The 18965-nt window shown below is 40.7% G+C and overlaps 2 protein-coding genes across 6 annotated transcripts in view; one reads left to right on the top strand and one right to left on the bottom strand.

Annotated features, from left to right (window-relative positions):
* The window catches only part of LOC133267733 (L-threonine ammonia-lyase-like), a 32401-nt gene extending 28050 nt beyond the window's left edge, over positions 1 to 4351 (top strand). For all 5 annotated transcript variants that reach the window (XM_061450295.1, XM_061450275.1, XM_061450285.1 and 2 more), the window contains one exon: positions 3664 to 4351. In XM_061450295.1, the coding sequence (XP_061306279.1) occupies positions 3664 to 3762 (99 nt within the window). In that variant the 3' untranslated portion in view covers positions 3763 to 4351. The remainder of the gene's footprint in view (positions 1 to 3663) is intronic.
* Positions 4352 to 11211: 6860 nt separating this feature from the next.
* TMEM254 (transmembrane protein 254) lies at positions 11212 to 18538 on the bottom strand. The gene is made up of 4 exons (XM_061450244.1): positions 18347 to 18538; positions 16234 to 16337; positions 14995 to 15054; positions 11212 to 12763 (listed from the first exon to the last, which is right to left on the bottom strand). Exons 1-4 carry the CDS (start codon positions 18452 to 18454, stop codon positions 12643 to 12645), a joined length of 393 nt encoding a protein of 130 aa, XP_061306228.1. The 5' UTR covers positions 18455 to 18538; the 3' UTR covers positions 11212 to 12642.
* Positions 18539 to 18965: the final 427 nt, after the last annotated feature.

Below are 18965 nucleotides of genomic sequence, written 5' to 3'. Positions count from 1 at the left end.
TACAACTTGCTTTTGTGAGCTTTCCCTGTTCTTTATCAGTATCAGGGTGTCTTGTATTTGGACTTAGGTTAAAAAGAGGAATTAACTTTGAGCTCATCAAGTATCCGGAAAAGACTTCTCACCACCACTGCAACTGCAGCATAGTCAGACTGGCAGGTACAGGAGGGTACTGGAATAGAGCAGTGACGGCCTGCAAGGTCTTGATGTGCTCCAGCAGCTTTGCAGAGAAGCAGCTGCAGTGGCTGTGTTCCCTCTGACCTCAGTCCTGTTTGACATTATGGGTTTGTCTGGTTTGCTCACATCAAACCTCTCGGGAGCTTAAATCTGCTGTGGCTTTAAATAACACAGAAGAGACCAGTTGTAAAAAGAACATCCATCATATTACTTCTCCCTCTGACTGTGCAACAAAATACTAATTCATAAATCAAATACTGCTTTTTCTTTATGATAACATAAGACATTGTCCCAGTGGTGCTGCATTTCCTGGCTCACTTTGTGTGGTGTAATACCTTTTTTTTTTCTTAACAGTTTATTCACCTCAAGCCAGAACCCATTAAATTATTTTAGTCTGCTCTGGTCAATTTGAGTAAATTCCTTTGGATCAATGTGCATTTTGTAAAAGGCTGGAGGAGAATATTTTGGATTAGAGTTTCCAGTTGCCAACATATTCTGCCTTATTGACCTGGGAAGAGAATACAGAGGAGCATGCAGCTGTCCAGCTACAGAAAGGATGGTGTCATTCCTAAAGCATTTCCTGCATGACCCTGGGCAAGGCATTGTTAACTGTGCTTCAGCTCCCCATCTGCAAAATGAAGACACTTGGAGTGGGAAGTCCAACAATACATTCCTTCTCAGTCATTTTCTTCATTGGCATTCCACAGCAGACTAAGGTGGTACAGAACAGTTTGCCCCAGTTAAAGAAATGAGAACCTGACTCCAGGAAGGCTGAAAGTAGACCTGTTGGATCATTATCTGATTTACATAATGCAACAATAACTTGCTTGTGCTCACCAACCTGAATGCAAGAATATGCCAAAGGATAAGGGCTCAGGGTGCACGAACAAGTGACAGCTATGGCAGTTGTTAAGCTCTTTCTCAAGCATTGCATTGCACCAATCTTGGGGACTATCTGGCTTTTACCTTGAAGTAAAATAACGTGGCTGGTTATTTTAATGGTCTTACAGGACCAGATTATTTTATTTTATCCATCAAGGATACTATATGCAGGAGAGAAATGCATAAAATGTACTCATTATTTGGTGGTGGTGGGGTTTTGTGGGTTCTTTGATACACCCAAAAGCAAGGTCTACTATGCAAACCTGGTCCTGCAGTGAATGAGAGCTCTGCTGGGCAAAAAAAACTGTGTCTAGTCCTGAGGGCTTATGGGTTTGAAACAAATTTAAAGTTTTCTCTAGTTGTCACTGGTTATCTTGCATGGAGTCTAAAACGCATCAGGCAATAGGTTTTGTTATTCGTTCTTAGATAAGACCAATTTAGAGCATTTACTCTTAACTCATCAGCAGGTATGCAACATCCTTTAGCAATTAGTACCTAGGTGACTATTCATCCTAGATAGGTAAAATCTTCATCTATCTCGCCATGAATATGAGGATTGCCCTGTTGGACACTCATGTAAATGATACTTCCCTGGTGAGGTGAGTAAGAGAGAGTTCTGTGAAAGTAAAACTACAGTGTGAATTGGCTTAATCTGAGCAAGAAAGCAAATTCTTGCCTGCCTTGCTGTTTAAATCTGTAGCTGCTCTCAAGTGTAGTGTGATTCTCTGTTCACTCCTGCTGTGAGGAAATGTTCTCTCTTCCTCTGCTTGACAGGTGTGAAATATCAGGTGAATTTCTGGAATTGTTTATTATTGCTGCTGTGATGCTGTTACTACTTTTATAATGCACTACAGCCTATTAATGGCCATATCAGGTGGTGTATGCTGTGCATGCACAGAAAAAAAAAGACAGTATTTATCCAAACAGTTTACAAGCTCTTTGGCTTCAATCATTAGCACAAAGAAAAGGGCAGAGAGGAGGATAGTTAGCTCTATAAATCAAAATCAGGCTTGCTCCCAGGGCAGAACAGCTGCTTGCTGCCAGACGTTCAAAGGTGGACCTGGCAAATCCAGACTGGTTCCAAGTGCAGCAATTGATTTGCTCAGGACAAAATAGGCATGATTGCTGTGGAAGGGGAAAAAGGCGGCTTTTTGTAATTGCAGACTAAATCCCACTTCAGAAGAGAAAAAGTGGGATGTAATCTCAAGAGAATTAATGTTGCAAAGAGCCAAACAAGAATGGAATGATGTTCAAGATGAGAGGCATAGAATTACAGAAACAGATCAGAAATGTGTCTCATTTAATGAAGCATATTTAAGAAGCTATAGCCAGTTTTCTAATCAAGTAAGCTCACGGCTGTTTAGAATAAGGTGGAGTTAATCTTTCACCTTCTCATTCAACAGTTTTGCTAAAGGTTTATTGTTATTTTAAGCTCATTCAGAAACATGAATTCACAATATTCCTATTTAGAAATATTCTCATAAGCATATTTGAATAGAGACAGTTTTATTTTTTGCCTTTTTGCTGTCTGTAAAGGATGCAGCTCTGATAAGAACATTATACAGGACATCTGTCTGCAGCAGTCCACCTTAAGGTTACCATGGCCAGGTTTCTTTCTTTATTCTCTGTAGATTTGCCTGTTACAATAAACTCTGTTGTTGCACTGTGACTCATCTTGGATCCTTTCCTCACTAGATTCCCATGTTTCTGTGAGCTATTTTTTCCACATGGCACTTTGAACATCAGTGATAATTCCAGCGGGGTCAGCTGTGATGGAAGTTAATAGTCTAAAATTGTGAGGTGTAATTTTCCTTCTGCACCTTCACATTGGTACCTCACCTTTGGTAGTGCCCAGATTTTCAAATGGTGCAATAGAGATGTGAGTGTGTAGAAAAGAGGGAATAAAGAAGAACTGAAAAAAATTACCTTGACGTTACTGTCTTTAGTGTCTGCCCGTCAGGATTGTCAATAATACTTGCAGAGGTGAGTGAAGAGTAAAAAGATAACTATCAGGGTTAGGTTTGTCTGGGTTTGATTTAGCAGCAGAATAACCATAACAGAAAAACAGAAGTGATGCAATGGGCAAACAAAAAATCAGAATAAAAAAGGTGTGTGAGTAGGTGAAACCAGCCAGAATACTGCAGAGACAATGAAGGACTGGGGGGGGATCAGTCCCTGAGAGAAAGGAGGAGAATATAAAGAGGTTGAAGGATGAAGGCACTGGAAAAAACAGTGCCCAGAAATATGGAAATGTGATGAGGTGGCAGCAGCACCATCTACATGCCTCAGGGAACGGAAATAAGAAGCTACTAACAGATGACTTCAGGGAAGCCAACAGCAGACAACTATTTTGCCCAGGAGCCAGCAGAGGATCACCCTATCTCCTTTAAACCTATTGAAGGCAATAAAGCAGGGCTGTTGGAAGCTTTTCGGACCATACAGGACAGCTGGAAAAGCCCCATATGTCTGTTTTCTTACCTGAGTAGACAGAGGATGCAAGGTCCAGAGTTTTTACGTTGCACTGATCATTTTGCTTTTATGAGCTGGAAATGCCTGTGTCCGAGGTTGCTGCCATGCCATCAGGAATGCTCTTAATTCTTTTCCCAGGTCACCTGCACTGTGGAGACCAGAGACAAGATCCACACAGCCCAGCTGAGGAACGCACTCTTGGAACGCTACCCCACAGCTGTCTGGACCGAGCGGTGATGAGCACAGCACAAGGGAAAGGGATGAGATCCTACGACAAGTATTTTATAGAGCCCTAATCTTGAGGCATTCAGAAGAGATACTAGCTTTCAAAGCTGAACAGTTAGCAAATAGTTTCAGGATATTTATTTTCTGCTCAAAACATAGTGAATGTCCTTGGGAAAAAAGTCAAACTCCAAACTTTAGCTTAGCTAAGGGAAACTTCTAGTCTCTGCTGGTGTTGGAATTCAGTAATTCATTATCAGCTGGCTGGCTGAATTTTGGCTAGTATGTAGGATCCTATGGCATTCAATACATAAACTGGGAGAAGACATTTTTCCTTACATCTAATATAGACCTCTCAAAGGTCTTTTGATTTTGATGCCTCTAGTTAAAGTAATGCAGCTCCTTCTTCTGGACTTCGCCATACTGATAGTACAGTAATTTTCCATTTCCAAGCCAGAAGCAATTCTCCATTTGCTGAATGTGCTTCAGGGAATATATTCAAGTGTGGGGTATGGGTTTGAACACAATTCTGATTCTTGTTCTGGTCTTTGCTATCATGCAAGGAAAATGATGCTAACCAAATATAATTTAAACAAAACCAAAAAAAACCTTGGAAGACAAAAGCCAAGTTTTTTTTTTTTTTGATGATCCTATTTATAAAGTTCCAAAAGATGTTTCAGCAATTAAAAAAAAACCCAACATTACAAATATAATTAGACTTCATATGCAGAACACAAATATAATTCTTCCCTCTGCTTTTGGTTACTCAGTATAAGAAGTGGCATATAAAATGGCTTGTGTTTCTTTATAAAAAGGGGTCTCTCCACCCATGTGAATTTTGTAATTAGCATTGCACTGATCATCTTACTCTGCCTAAAACAGACTCTATCCATTTCACCTGACAGATTAAGTACACCGTTAAAAGTGAAATATATTTATAGGCCACATGTTAATAGCCCAAGGCAGTGCTAGCTGAAGAGGAAGCCTAAGTCTCAGCCACATGGCTAATGCAATTAACAAAGAACACATTGACCTAAATACACATCACTACAGACAACTAATATGGTAACAAAGTGGGATGGCAAGAAACGTAAGAGAAATTCAGGCCCACTTCTGAGTGTGTGTACAACAGTGACCTTTCCACTTGGGCAAAATTCAATTTCAGGCCAGGTGCAACAGAGCTGACATATGCTACTCCTCTTGGTTAAATGTAACCATGATTGACCCAAATTTGAGGTGAAGGTATTTTAATAAGAGGTCTTAATCCTGTCTCTAGCATATCAAGTTGATAATTAAGTAAATATGATGTATTTAGCAGTGCCCTAGCAGAGCCCAGATGAAAATCCAGCAAGAGGAGATGCCTTGGGGTGGGCAACAGTTTTTTCTGCCCTCTTTTAACTCTAGTGCATCTGTAGGCTGGGAAGGGCATCATCTGGAGAGTTCGAGCAGCCTAAACAGAGGGTCCCTATGGACTAAAAAGAACAAACTGCATATCCAATCTTGTGCAGATGTCATCTGTGTTGTATCTACTACCTATGGACATCCAGCTGTATCTATAACTTCACTTGTGCCTGCAAGATGGGATGAAGAGGGCAGCATTCTGACTACGTGTACAGTATTTTTTTCTTTCCTGGGAAATAGTCTGTTCATTCCCTCTTGTAGTGGCTCATGAAGGAGTAGGAATACAGAAGAGACTAACTATCACAAGTTGTGGACAAATAACAGAAGTTCATTGATTTGGTCTACTTTTGAAAGAACCATGTTGTTTTGCATATGGAACTAAAAATTGTTCATGACAGATCAGCTAGTTTCTTTCCCTTCTTGCCATCCAGAATGGGGTGTATAGGGCTTGGGCTCCAGAATATGTTCTGTAAATCACAGCCTGTCAGACACTACTCCTTTCTTCATTGTCACAAGAGTTTAAGATGTCTATATAGAAATATGTGATGTCAGAGTACATATTGCCTGTGTGCTACTTCAGTTGAAACTTGCAATGAAACCCATCATCAAAGAGCAGATTTGGGGGTGTAAAAGCCATTATATGTAAGGATCTAATTATCCTCTTATCTCTTTTGGCAAAACTCTCGTGAAATTTTGAGGATGTCCCAGGTATCTACATAAGAAGAGAATGGGACTTTCAAACTAATGTTCTCAGTAGTGACCAACAGCTTCTGCTGTCTGAGTCCTTGGTTTATCGCCCTGCATTATCCTGGACTTTATCTTTTTTAGAAGCTCAGAGCATTAACGACTTCTTTTCTAATCAGTGGGAACTACATTTAGCAAGTCCTTACCAGGCTGGGGCAGGAGAGGCAGCAGACGAAGCAACCAAAAAGCAATGCATTCAGAATCATTTGAGGATTTTGAAGATGTGGTTTTTTTTTTTTGGGGGGGGGGGGGGGAAGGAAAACGAGAAAGGAAAAAGCAAAAAAAAAAAAGGAAAGTGATGTCTAGAAGGTACTTAAAATGTCAGTCATGATATACGCAGTTTGATTTTATTTTCATTGCATTATGTATAAAGTGTAAATCACTCTTCAGTGGTAAACACTTCACGTGTGAATATAATAATACCAGAGATGATTTCCATTCTGTATTGATTTTGTGCAAGCTTATTGGCCTAAAAATCTAAGATAAAATACTTCCAAGGGGGAAAAAACCTGAAAATGAAACATTTAAATGAATGTATGCAATAGCAAAGAATACTGAAATACCTGTGCTGCTGACCTTTTCGTGTTATGAACTGTAATGGGACTATAGCATTTCAAAGATCTAATAATGTTTTAAAATGTTTCATTGAAAGAAATACTTTTATAAAGAGTATTCTTATGTACCTTGAATAAAAATAATGATTACGTAAGAATTTCACAAACTGTTAAATCAGCAAAATGCAGATGTAAGCAATTGTATTTGTTTGAAAAATAATTAAAAGGATGCTATACCACCTCAGCAATGAAATATTTGTCATTCTTTCATACAGGACTAATAGAAGCCTTGCATTAAAACTTCAGAGTTAATTTGTTTTCCATTAACATTGACACGAAATCCACATCATTAACACAGGGGGAGCTCTGGGCTGCCAGGGAGGTGAGCACAGCTGGGCAGGACTGCTGCTCTTGCCCTGTGGAGTGGGATGAGAGACTGCCAGGCTGGGTGAGCATCTCTTCTTGAGAGATGCTTCTGTTTCACATGCTGGGCCAGGTGTAAACGCTGCCTTGCTTGTACCCGGTTGCTTTCCTGGGCAATGTGTTGAGGCTGTGTGCAGAACTGTCCTGGGCTGGGCTTCTGCAGGTGAATGAAGTCCATGATACCTGGTGAACCGGATCAGGGTGCAGCAGACCGCCTGCTAAAATGTATGTGGATGTTTTGACCTGGGTATTTCCACTAGAGCTAAGCTACTGAGCTTTGGGAGCAGCCCCATGGATACAAGTTTGTCAGGGACACAGAACAACTTCTTCCAAGAACTGACACAAACAAAGTGTATCTTTAATTGAAATAAAATCTCTTGCTGCATTGATTTCTTAATTTCTTCAGTCAGGTCCTGTTAGCTCTGCATTAACATCTAAAGCTCTGCCAGTACATGTTTACATGGTATCAGAAGTTCATCTCCCCGTGCAGGTGGCAAGTCCTCACAAGTAGCACCTTGCCATCTAGCCTAATACTTGTGGAAGATTCAGAAATCCTCCTTCCCATCCCAAAACGCAGTAAGTGCTTTTCACACACTACATCGAACTTTTGGCAGATCCAGGCCTGGACATGTGGTTTAGTGGTTGGAAAAGGCAACTGCAAGACTCTGGGGTTGGGCTGTAATTCCTGCCAGTCATTTATTTGACGGCCTTAGTTCTCCTGTCACCTTCTTGGTTCTCCTGTTGCCTTCTTCCCTGTTTGTTTAACTGTAAGCAGTCTACCATGTACAGGATATTGAAGTTGGCAGAGTTTCTTTCTATTAGAAACTTTTGCTTTCATGTGCCCCAACTTTTTCCTTCATCTCAACGGAGGGAGAATTCTGGATGTCATTCCCTGCAGAGCTGCTGTATTTCCCATTGTAAAAAAAGCACTTTATTTATATTAAATGAAATTGCAGCAAAAAATGGTGGCTGTGGTTGGAAAGCATTCTAACGAAATGAGTGTTTTGAAGTACTTCAGTAGTGAACATATATAACAACAGGGTCCTTAAGCCTATGCAGCTCATCTCTCTGAAGAAAGGAAGAGTCCTTAATGGACAGAGCCAGATCAACCACACCTGAGTGTATTCACACAAATGATATGAGGGGCTTGCCCTGCCTTTAGAGGGGAAGGCCATGTTGGTGAGGGGGTTTAGTTGTGCTGTTGATGTTGTTTGTAAAGCTCTTCTAAATGCAGGTATTCTTATTTACTTTTAAATCTTTTATGCTTCTGGAATTTGTGGAGGAGGATGGTGTTTGTGTCTAATTCTGTTTGCTTGGTTGTTTTGTTTTTGGTTTTCTTTAGTAAGAAGTGAAGTGCCTTTAGAAGGGCATTTTAACTTGTGTGGTTTCTGAACTTGGTAAATTGGAGTCCCTGTCTGTTCCCTCAAGGGGCATGTAAGAGGTTTTATTTTGAGAGAACAGTCTGGAAAAAAAGGGGCCAAAAAATACAGTGGTGCTCCTTATACCTCTCTTTCCTTCTCCTTCCTAGTGGTGCATGTGCTGTAGTTATATATGGAATTGCAGGGGCCTTGTAAGGCCTCGTACAGTGTGTGGGCTGTGCCGTATTATTGCTTCTCCTCTGAAAAGTGTAAGTAAAGGAAATGTCGAGGGGGTTTTGTGTTTGTTTCTTTTGCTTTCAACAACCCATGACAATCTCTTGAGCTGCTCATGCAGGCCTTGCAGACAGGCATCAGCCTGAATAAACACATTGCTGGCAAGATAAACTGATAGGTTGTTAGCCACAAGCCAGAAGTTTTAAGTCCTTACTAGGCTAAGTCCAAAGGCGGGACCAGTTGATTCTTCTTGTGTTTAGAAAAATCTAGGTCAGCATGAAAGAGAGGCAAAGCAAGACATTGTGATTCCGAGACAGGTTTTTCACTGCACCCTTGCAAAAAATGAGCTACAGCCCTTAAGGCTTTAGAAATGGTGCTTGGAAACAGACAGGAGACATCTCATTGTCTCTGTTCAGACTGAGCAAAGCTTCTGAGCTTTTGCTTTGTTTCCTGACCCAGGTTCTCATCAGCAGAGCTTGGTTTAAGCGGTGATTTGTCAAACATGCTCATCTGGATTCCTCACTGTGCTTAAGAAGTACATTACACTCATTTCTATATATTCCCATTTATTATGATTTAAAGGTGAAAACGGATCTGTGAAGGTTTTTTTTGCATTTTCTCCTGCAACAAAGGTACCAAGCAATCAGCATAAAAACACTGTTGTAAGAGGTGTGGTTATCTGTGACTTGTATGAAATTCTCTCTTTTGATCACCAATGCAGGTCAAATAATGACTTATTTTTGCCTAGAAAAAAACAGGCACTGTTGTTTTAAATTGTCTTGGCATCTACTTTTTAGCCTAAAGCATATTCAGCTTTGCACTCTGGCTTTCACAGCAAGTTGGTTTTTTTCTTCTTTTCAATTAGGAATTGATAGCTAACCAGGATTTCTCTTTACTACTGTCCACACCCTAGTTAGCAGAAAAACCTTTCTGAAAGTCAGCTTAGCTTTCTTTGTGATTTGCCACCTTATTTAGTGTTCTTTAATAGTAAAAGCCCTTTCTGTAAGACTCACTGGTTTTCCTTTAGGTGGGAAGCAGTATTTTGAAACATTTTTTTTACAGAGAACTACTAACATTTGCAAGTGTTTTCTTTTGGCAGGCTGGGAGGGTTGGGTGGGATGCGGAAGATGATTTGACACTTTGCCTTTGAGCTGCTGTGAGAATGTAAGTGTATGCTTCTGTTGCTCTCCCCTTTTGTTGTGGAAAGAGGATTTTTACTGCAGTGGAAAGAATTGCTCTATGCGATGAAGAGTAATCCCTTATTGTTGCTATTAGGGTAGCCTGGAGAAACGGTTGTCTGGTGTAACCAGTGCTGTTTCTGAAGAGCGTGTTGCTAGCTGTAAATGAATGTATGTTTCTATGAGCTTAGTGAGTTGCAGACCTGGATTCAGGTTCCTTTTGCTTCTGCTGGTTCCTTTTTTAACTAGTAATTTTGTAAAGTATTACGGTATGTTTATCTTGCTGTGATGTTAGGGACACTAAACAAATATTCAGAAATGGTTTCTCAATATTTTGAATCTTGCCATTCTTTGGGTTTCTTTCTAACAAGTGTTGCTTACCCCATGCTTCTCAGATTTTGACTTGGGGATCTCATGGGCTTCAAAACCTGTAGAAAATGGGCATCTGAGCTGCTTGCAGTTCTGAGACAGGCTTAGAGTAAATATTTGTTTAAACAAGTGGAGAAACTTAACTGCTGCAGAGCAAGGGTGGGGAAAATGTTTGATGGTAGCTGAATACAATGTAGTTACATTTCTGAAACTTTTGGTAAGCAAAGCCCAACCACCTCCAGAGAGCTGCTGACATCTGTCAAGCCAAAAAAAACCCCAACAAGCAAAAAAAGAAACAACACAAAACAAACAAACAAACAAAAAAAAAACCACAAAAAAAAACACCCCACCCAAAATCCCCAACCAAACAAAACTTCCATAAACATTTCAAAAAACTCTGCTGATGGTTCTAGTCTGGTTATAACTTTTTCTAACTTGGATGTATTTTTTAACTAAGGAGGTTATAAATGGACCAATTTTTCTTTTGTACCTTCCCTGGGCTACACTTGTGGAAGCTTTTACCACTGCCTCTCTAAAGGGAAGCTTTTCTAGTTGAGTCCAAGAGTAAGCAGTTAATTTCTCAGAGCTGTGATTTATCTCTAGCTATTCCAGAGTTCACCCTAGGAAGGGCTATGAAAGCTGTGATGGTGTGACAAGTGCTTGGAGTGCAGACCAGGGGCAGGAGGGGAAGCTAGTGTTGTTCTGACCTCATCTACAGCTTTATTGATGGAAAGTGAATTGTGGGAAACAAAACCAGACAAAAATACCTATTAAGGAGAAAAGCATCCTGCCATTTTTCCTAACTCTTTAACTAGCCTTGGTGTTATTGTTACACCTTTTCCTCTGTACAGGAACACTGCCATGAGAATGCTGAACCAAAGCTATTCCTTTAATCCCTTCCCATTCTGAAGTTAATGCTCATTCAGCATTCCATTAGAATTCATCTTGAGCCACAAAGTATTATATCTACACATGTTTTAGTGCCATGGAGGTTTTTGTGGGTTTTTTTTTAATTATTGATTAGAAAGAAGTCCCATCAATACCTTGCCCTATTAGAAATGCTAGACTTCTGCAGCACTTTGGAAAGCATACAGTCAGCTGATCCTGCATGCTCCAAGTGTGAATACTGCAATGCATATAAAGATGATGCCTAGACATTTTGTATAGACACTTCCAGAATGAATTAAAGAAAAACAACTTCACTTTATTTTTTTTTTTTATTCTTTATTCTAGAGTCATAGATTAAGATAAAAGATTAGACAGCAAAACAGTTTGGGCTCTTGACATTCCTATTGGATTTCTAGCCACTAAACATGAGTTTCTAGTTCTCTACAAAATGTAGACAAACCACCACTTTAAACCCTTCAGTTCTTCATACCTTTAGTTCTGACTGAAAAGCAAAAACTTTGTGTATTTGTGCTTGCATAAGACTTCTCAGTCAGAATTATTAAAGTCTGTAGGTGCTGCACAAGGCAAAGTTTATTTGTTACTGCCTTGTGGAGCTCTTTGTTAAAGAAAGAACAAACTTTTCTTTTCCCTTCTTCCAGAACACTAGCAGCACAGATGGCAAGCTAAAACTTCTCCCCACACCATAGCTAATATTTAAATAGTTATTACTTTAAAAAGTGCTAAAACAAGACAGGCTGAGTTCTTGTTCAGATATTCAAAGACCATATGATAAAAGGCTCACTACACATATATAAGTACCCTGAGGGGACCTTAAGATGGTCACTCAACCACAGATTTCAGGACATCAGCATCATGAAACAGTGGTGTATGTTTACTCACTACTTTCAATTTCATCCACAGATATAAAATATAAAATTTTCAGCTAGGTTTTGGGAATGCCAATTTATTTTCTCTCTTTCCTGGATAATAAATTATTTTTTGAACAAGCTGCCCTCAAAGCTACAAGATTATTATTTTATGTTGTACTAACTCAAAGATTAAAATCTTCATTCAAAAGATGAGGTCATGCTGCATGAAATTTAAGGCACATGTATTAAACCACACTGAAGTGCATTACATGTCCAAGCTCATCACTGCACCTCAACCAGAACCGAGATTTGGTCTTTTTAATGTGCCTGCAGCAATACAGTAGCTTTTCTTTTGTGGAAGAAAATAACTTGACAAAATAAAGTACAAATACCAGGGTCTAACAGCAACAACAAAAGCCATTAAGAGGTCCTGTAGAGAAAATATATGTAAACTTAAATCCTATCACAAAACAAGTGCAAGTTCCCTTGTGGCTGTAAATACTCTCCCGGATGTAGAAAAAAAACTCCTCCACATGAAAAGGTAATTTATCAACCACTACTACCAGTTGTCAGGAACTTTTCTATGACAATCAGATTATATAGCCTATGTCAAAAACTGCAGAGGAGCAGCTTTTGGCTTCTAGCATGCTAAATGGGATTAAACTCTGGCATTGCCAAGACTGAAGGGCTGAATTTTTACTGGGCCCTGTGAATTATAATTGTCTTCTTTAGTAAGAGGAGAGTTACTTGCGTAAAACAGCACTGCATCATGTAGCAGGAATGTATTTTAGTTAATTACAGTACCTAGATACATAATCAAGGGTATTTTCCAAAAAATGAGGATGAAGAATGCAAAAAGTAACTTCTTTCACTGCTTCTAGTACTGCTTCTTGGCTGCAGGCTTGTAAGACACCAGAAGACCGAAGGAAGCATACCCGAATAAAAGTGTCTGAAGAAACCAATGAAACTGAACTGCTGGGTCAGTAATTCCTTTAGATCTGTCAGATTAATAAAAGCACAAAATGTGTCAAAAAACTTACGGTCTTGCAGATTATACTGTGATACTTACAAAGTAAGGTTAGATATTTCTACCCATCCTTTATACATCAGACTTGATTAGAACACTTGAACCTAGCATCACTAATTTCTATCTGCTGACACTTACTTCCTGCAGTAACTAAACATACCAGTTCTTGTGATTTTAGTGAGTTTTAAGTTATCTTTCAGAGATTTCATGCATACAATTTCCTCAGTAATATATAAACTGCAGTTTCAGCCTATGCTATTTACAATTACTTATCCTAGAAGTTTACGTATAAAGAAACAAGAAATTAGAGTATCTTAATAGTAGTCTTAATACCCAAGTCTGTATATAACTTTTTGTTGAATACGGTAGGTAGACTGCATGCTAGTAGGGCAATGAGCCCTGACAATTACTTTGTGATACAGGACAGAGAAGCACTCTTAACTGAATTTGTGGATAAAAAAAGACAGGGATAAGAGGCTGAAGGCACCTGACTTGATTTATTAAAGAGAGACCTTCCTATACTGGTTAGTTTTAACTTAGCATTTGTGAATTTTTTGTGTATTACAGAGGATGTCACTTTTCCCTCCACTTCATTGCTGAGAAATACTACTGAATTTTACAGAAAAGCATGGGTATAAGCATGATAGCGAAACCAACGTATTTCACGTCCAGTAAACTATTGTGAAGCTACACTCTGCTCCAACTCATTAGTTTACGAAGGAGCTCCCTCTACTGACCTTTGCTAGAAGAGTTCAGCTGTTAGTTACTCCCTGGCCTGTACATGTACAGTGACTGTGTAGCAAGTGTTGACAAACACATTTCTTAATTTTTTTATTAATAATCACAGCTGCAGTGTTTCCAAATGGGTGCAGAAACTGGGAAACAGTTTGCTTCATATACCTGCTTATATGAAGCAAGCTTATCTGAACAGACCGTATGCAGAAATACAGGGCAACAGCCAGTGACAGTACTACTATTGATTAATGAATTTATTCTTCCTCCCTAGCTCTTCCTCATGGCTCTTTTGTGATGTTCATATGTAGACATCACTTTTATATCAGTAAAAAGCATACAGCGTTTGGTACTCGTAGTAAAGTACAACAGTTCAGTAATGTACAGAAATATGCTTGAGGAGATTATGATGGGCAGACAATCTGTTTTCTCTTACAGACTTTAACACTACTCTGTAAAACTCCATTACTTGATTACAATTCACCGATTTGGTACATTCACTGGTAATCAAAGTTCCCTCATACTTAATCACCTTAAGCATATATACCTATCTATCTGCAGAATCAGAATTACAGTTTTAATTTTAAAGCTACATAATTTAAAACTGAAGCTTGGTAAAAAATTTATTACTAACTCCCATTCTGAAGGCTAAAATGTTCATCCATATTCTATTATCTTGAGAACCACCTTAAACAGCTTTCCATGGAACAAAATCCCGTTTCCTCCAAGAGATGTTACCTGAGAAACCTGTGACAGCTGTGAACTTGACTAAATGAAGTGGAAAGACACCATTTTTACAATGGCAAAGAGACTGGCCAACTACTCTGTAAAGTATGAAAACCAATACCTAAGTTCTTCTAAATTGTTACAAATAAAACTCAAGTGAACAGAAGGACAGTGTGTTTGCACAGGCTACCTTTCCAAGTAATTTGTTACCCTAAGATAAGACTTAGTTTGCCTTACTTTTATAGTACAATTAGTCAAGATATTTTATCCCACAAAGCTGCGGATACAAGTAGATCTTAAGTAGTCCCAAGCAGAAATATTCAATTGTATTATCACAATATAGATGCAATCATTTCAGCATGTAATTAGCCATCTTAAAATTCTGATAAGATGTGATGAAGTTGTAACACCTGAAGTTATCAGACTATTTCTACACTATCTACTGTTCCCTCTGCTTCCTAAGGCACTATGGTATCCAGTGAACAATTTGTTCAGAGGCAGACAGACAAACTCTGGCAAACCCTGCTGCTGCCAGTTCTGCAAGTTGCCATCACTGGCTTTTCTGCCACCATGTCAGCAGAATTTGCAGTGTGAAGGATAGCAAACTACCACTGCAGCAAGAATTTTATCAGTATCCTCTGCACTAATAACACTGCTGAGAATCACCCAAATCAGTCTGTAGCTTACGTCACTTGTATCAGAAACCCTTTTCAGAGAATTTATGTTGGGGAGGGAACAACTTACTGGCACATCTTAACACCGTAGAAGGCTTCTACTACGTGAATCAACCAGGATACCCAGAACCTAATAAAAAGAAAACATGTTTTGATTTGTTGAAAATTAGGGAGAAGACTGTTGTATCTAAGATGCATTATGCAGGCAATGTAACACTGGAAGCACAGAAGTAAGATCTCATTTTCAGCCAGAAAATGAGGTGTTTATCTCAGAAAAAAAAAACAACAACCCGTGTGTACTCTTAAAAGAGATTGAAGTCCACCGAGGAAATGAGAAGAACTGTATCTATCTCATGCAATATGCCTCAGCCTACCATTTCAAGATTCCACTGCATGTTTCCAAAAGTTTCAGCACTTGGATTAAGCCAAAAAGTTGAATGCACAGTGAAAGTTGTACAAATTAATCTTAGTCAAGCATGCAAATCTATCCTTCTACTTACACAAGTACTTTTAGTGGTCCTCATGAATTACTGAACTTTTTAGAGACTTAGTTCTATGAGAATTACTGTGTATATAGATTCAGCATATATAATAACTCGACCAAATCTGATCTACAAATTTTCACATAGCAGCTTTTTTTTAGGATCAGTTAGGATCAATACAATACCTTGTTAAAGCAAAAATAAAAGCTTATTTTCTAAATGATGCATGGTAAAATAAACAAGACTGTTTGCTGTCTTCCTGTCTTTACAGGAGGTCAGCAAGTGAGAAACATGGTTACACGGAAATGTTTTCCAGCTCTTTTGTAATTTAAATAACAAAAACTAAGTTTGGTAACAGAGCAAAACTTAGCACTATGCAGTTTCTTCAGCAGGTTATTTTTCATGTGGGCAGGATAAGTTAACAGCGGGGTAGAAAATGTGTTCTATAAGTGAAGCTGAAAAAAGAAGACTCCTAGAGAATGAACTAGACTACCCGAGTTACAATTTGACAAAAGACCCACTTTTAGGGTATGTTACAAGTTTACATATGGACTACTAATGTGTCCAAAAGCAGTATGGTTTTTTCCCCCCTCTCTCATTATAACACAAATGTTAAATGCTAAGTTGAATTTTTAATCTTTCATACTGGTCTTAGCCTGCCTAGTCTGCTGTGTCCTTATACCCCATACCCTTAGTTGTAATGAGCTTCAAAGAAGAGCTCTTTAAATCTAGTAAGTGGGTTACAGGAAAGCTTGTTAACACCAAGAAGAGTCAGAAAGAGGCAACAGGAGAGATGCAAAGTAATCATACAATCAAATATTACTTACCCATAGCATACCCATTTGTGGTGGTTTTCCACTAAATAATTAAGGAAGGTACCAAACACTCCCAAATAACTATAAGGTATAGTCGAAGGAAAAAGCGACACCCACTTAAAGAAAAAAGGAAAAAAAAAAAAAGATTATTTCAAGGCAGAACTACTGTCAACTTAACTTTCAAATTAGCTTTCTTCTTTTGCGCAGTCCCCCCAGTGTCTGCCAAACATGGCTTAGAACTCATCTATTAACAGTATAACTTTTATTCCATTACCCTTGGCCATGACCCATATTCTTCAACAACAGGACCACTAGCCTTCTAAAGCACCCTTACTTAAGGAGATTCAACCTATGTAATCTTTTTTTCCTGACGTAGAAGATGCCAAGGTGAAAAGTTTAAGGTTGCTATCTGTGTACCAAGAGTGCATATACGCTTTAAGTGGCTTTTCAGTTAAGCTCATTACCTATTACACACAGAAGCAGCAAAAAATACATCGTCTCTGTCCTGAGGAAGTTAATCTGAGGCAACTAACCTGAAGAATTCAAATAGTGGCTAGCCTGAGAAGAAGGAATAACTATCTATAGCTGGCGGATCAGTCTGTCTTCTCTTGTCCGTTAAACAAAAAGCACAGTTTTGAAATGGGCACAGAAGATAATAAAGTGCAAAGCCCAAGACGGAAGGTGCACGCAGTGTTCAGGTATCTTGCCTGTCACCGACTTGTCTGCAGTGCTCATCACTGTCTACCTTTATTTTAACAAGCTGTGGAGGAGAAACAGGGAGCCAGCGAGCTGTGCGCTTCAGAGTCCATTGGCTATGTAAGGTAAATACTAAGCTAGGACATAGTTCACACTGGCTTATTTTTCCTCTGGTATCAATGCTGCAGTTTCTAACTGTATGTAAATTTGGCTATGCCAAGGATGTGGCAAGATGATGGATTTAAACACAAAATTTGCTTCAAACTCACTCTGTTTCCTGGAATGGTACAAAAGCTGTTTTGTAAGCTGTGTGGTCTGACCTGACCGTCATTTTTTCAGTGGTAGTCCTTATGTTTAGAAAATCCATGCAAACAGAACAAAAACTACAGCACGTGGAAGTCATAATATAGACTTGTCTGATATATCAGAACTGCCATTAATCTCTGCACTCCACTAATTTGACCTATTTTAGCTTAAGTCTATTTTTACAAATTAAGCCAGCATGATGACTGAACTAGTCTGTTTTTGAACAACACTATCAGTTAGCATAGTCCATAACTAAAGCCATCACTTGTGAATGCACCTTGCTTATTAGTATCATAGAATGGTTTGGGTTGGAAGGGACCTTAAAGATCATCCAGTTCCAGCCTCCTTGCCCCATGGACATGGACACCTTCCACTAGACCAGGTTGCTCAAAGCCCTGTCCAACCTGGCCTTGAACACTGCCAGGTTGTGGGCAACCTGTGCCAATGCCTCCCCACCCTCATAGTAAAGAGCTTCCTAATGTCCAATCTAAATCTCCATTGTCAGATGAAAGCCATTCCTCCTTGTCCTGTCACTACAAGTCACTGCAAAAAGTCCTTCTCCAGGCTTCTTGTAGGCTCTTTTAGGTACCAGAAGGCTGCTCTAATCCATGGCTGTTCTAGAATTTTATTGCTCCACAATGTAGTTTCAATTTTGTGAATGCTGAAGTCGCTTTCACAGGCTACCTGCAACACAAAACCTCACAAGTTGTAGCACCCAGGATGCTGTACGCCACAGCCTTCCTTCACCTTGGAATTCAGGCAGTTTATTTTTCCTCTGAAATAGCTTCGTGGATTTGTTCAGCTACCTCGTGAGCTGACCTGGCCAAAGCAGCATTTCTAGTTTCCTTTTAATCCCGGTTTACTTTAGCAAGAGGCGTTTCCATGGCTGCCGGGACTACTAAAAAAACCTATTCCACAATCCCTGCAGCTTCGGAGCTGCCTGCGAGCCCCGCTGAGGGCTGCTATGGTAGCAGCAAACCCCGGGAGGTGCCCATCCGGTCCCTGAGCTCCGCCGCTCCAGCTTCGAGGGCGCCGGGGAGCTGCTACAGGCCTGCTCGTCTGTCCCGGGGCCCGCAGGGGCCGGGCCCGCCGCTCCGCCCCGCGCCCACCCGCCGCTCCTTACGCCGAGGACGACCATGCCGAAGGCGATGGCGATCATCCAGATGAGCCGGGAGCGCTGGAAGTGGCAGCTGCCATCGCGGAGCCGCTCTGCGCCGCTGACCCCCACCATCCTGCCGAGGCCGCTGCCAACCGCCGCTCTGAGCGTTGAGTGCCGCCGCCGCCGCTAAGGCCGCCGCGCGGGGGGCGGAGCCGGAGGCGGGGACGCAGCGCCGGTGACAGGCCGGCGATGCCACTAAGCGGGGCGGGGGGGGTTGGCGGCCTTGTTCACATCGGGGGGGGGGGGGGGCGGAGCGCGGTGCTGCGGGGTTACGGGGTTACGGCCCGTGAGAAGCTGGGGAAAACCGGGGCCCTGCTGCGGCAGAAAGAGCGCGGTGGGGGCTTCGTGGTGCAGCGGGAAGGGGCAACCTGTGCCTGGCCGCGGACTGGGCCGGCGGGGTGCCCCCAGGTGTGGAAGCCATTAGCAGGGGCAGCAGCGCTCCGTCACTTCCTGGTCAGCCTGCCCACAGCCGCCTCTCCCCGCAGTGGTATGCGGCAGGTCCCGGTGCCGGCAGCCGGCTCTTCGTGGTGCTCGTGACCGGGCAGGAAGCCGGGCATGCCCCGAGGGCCGCACTGCCCCTGGA

Source organism: Pezoporus flaviventris, unplaced genomic scaffold (genome assembly GCF_033815535.1).
Source record: "Pezoporus flaviventris isolate CSIRO_AGI_PZ_B2104156 unplaced genomic scaffold, CSIRO_AGI_Pfla_v1 ptg000001l, whole genome shotgun sequence".
Lineage (NCBI taxonomy): Eukaryota > Metazoa > Chordata > Aves > Psittaciformes > Psittacidae > Pezoporus > Pezoporus flaviventris.
Note: the sequence above shows the minus strand (reverse complement) of the source record. Positions and strands in the feature narration are given on the sequence as shown.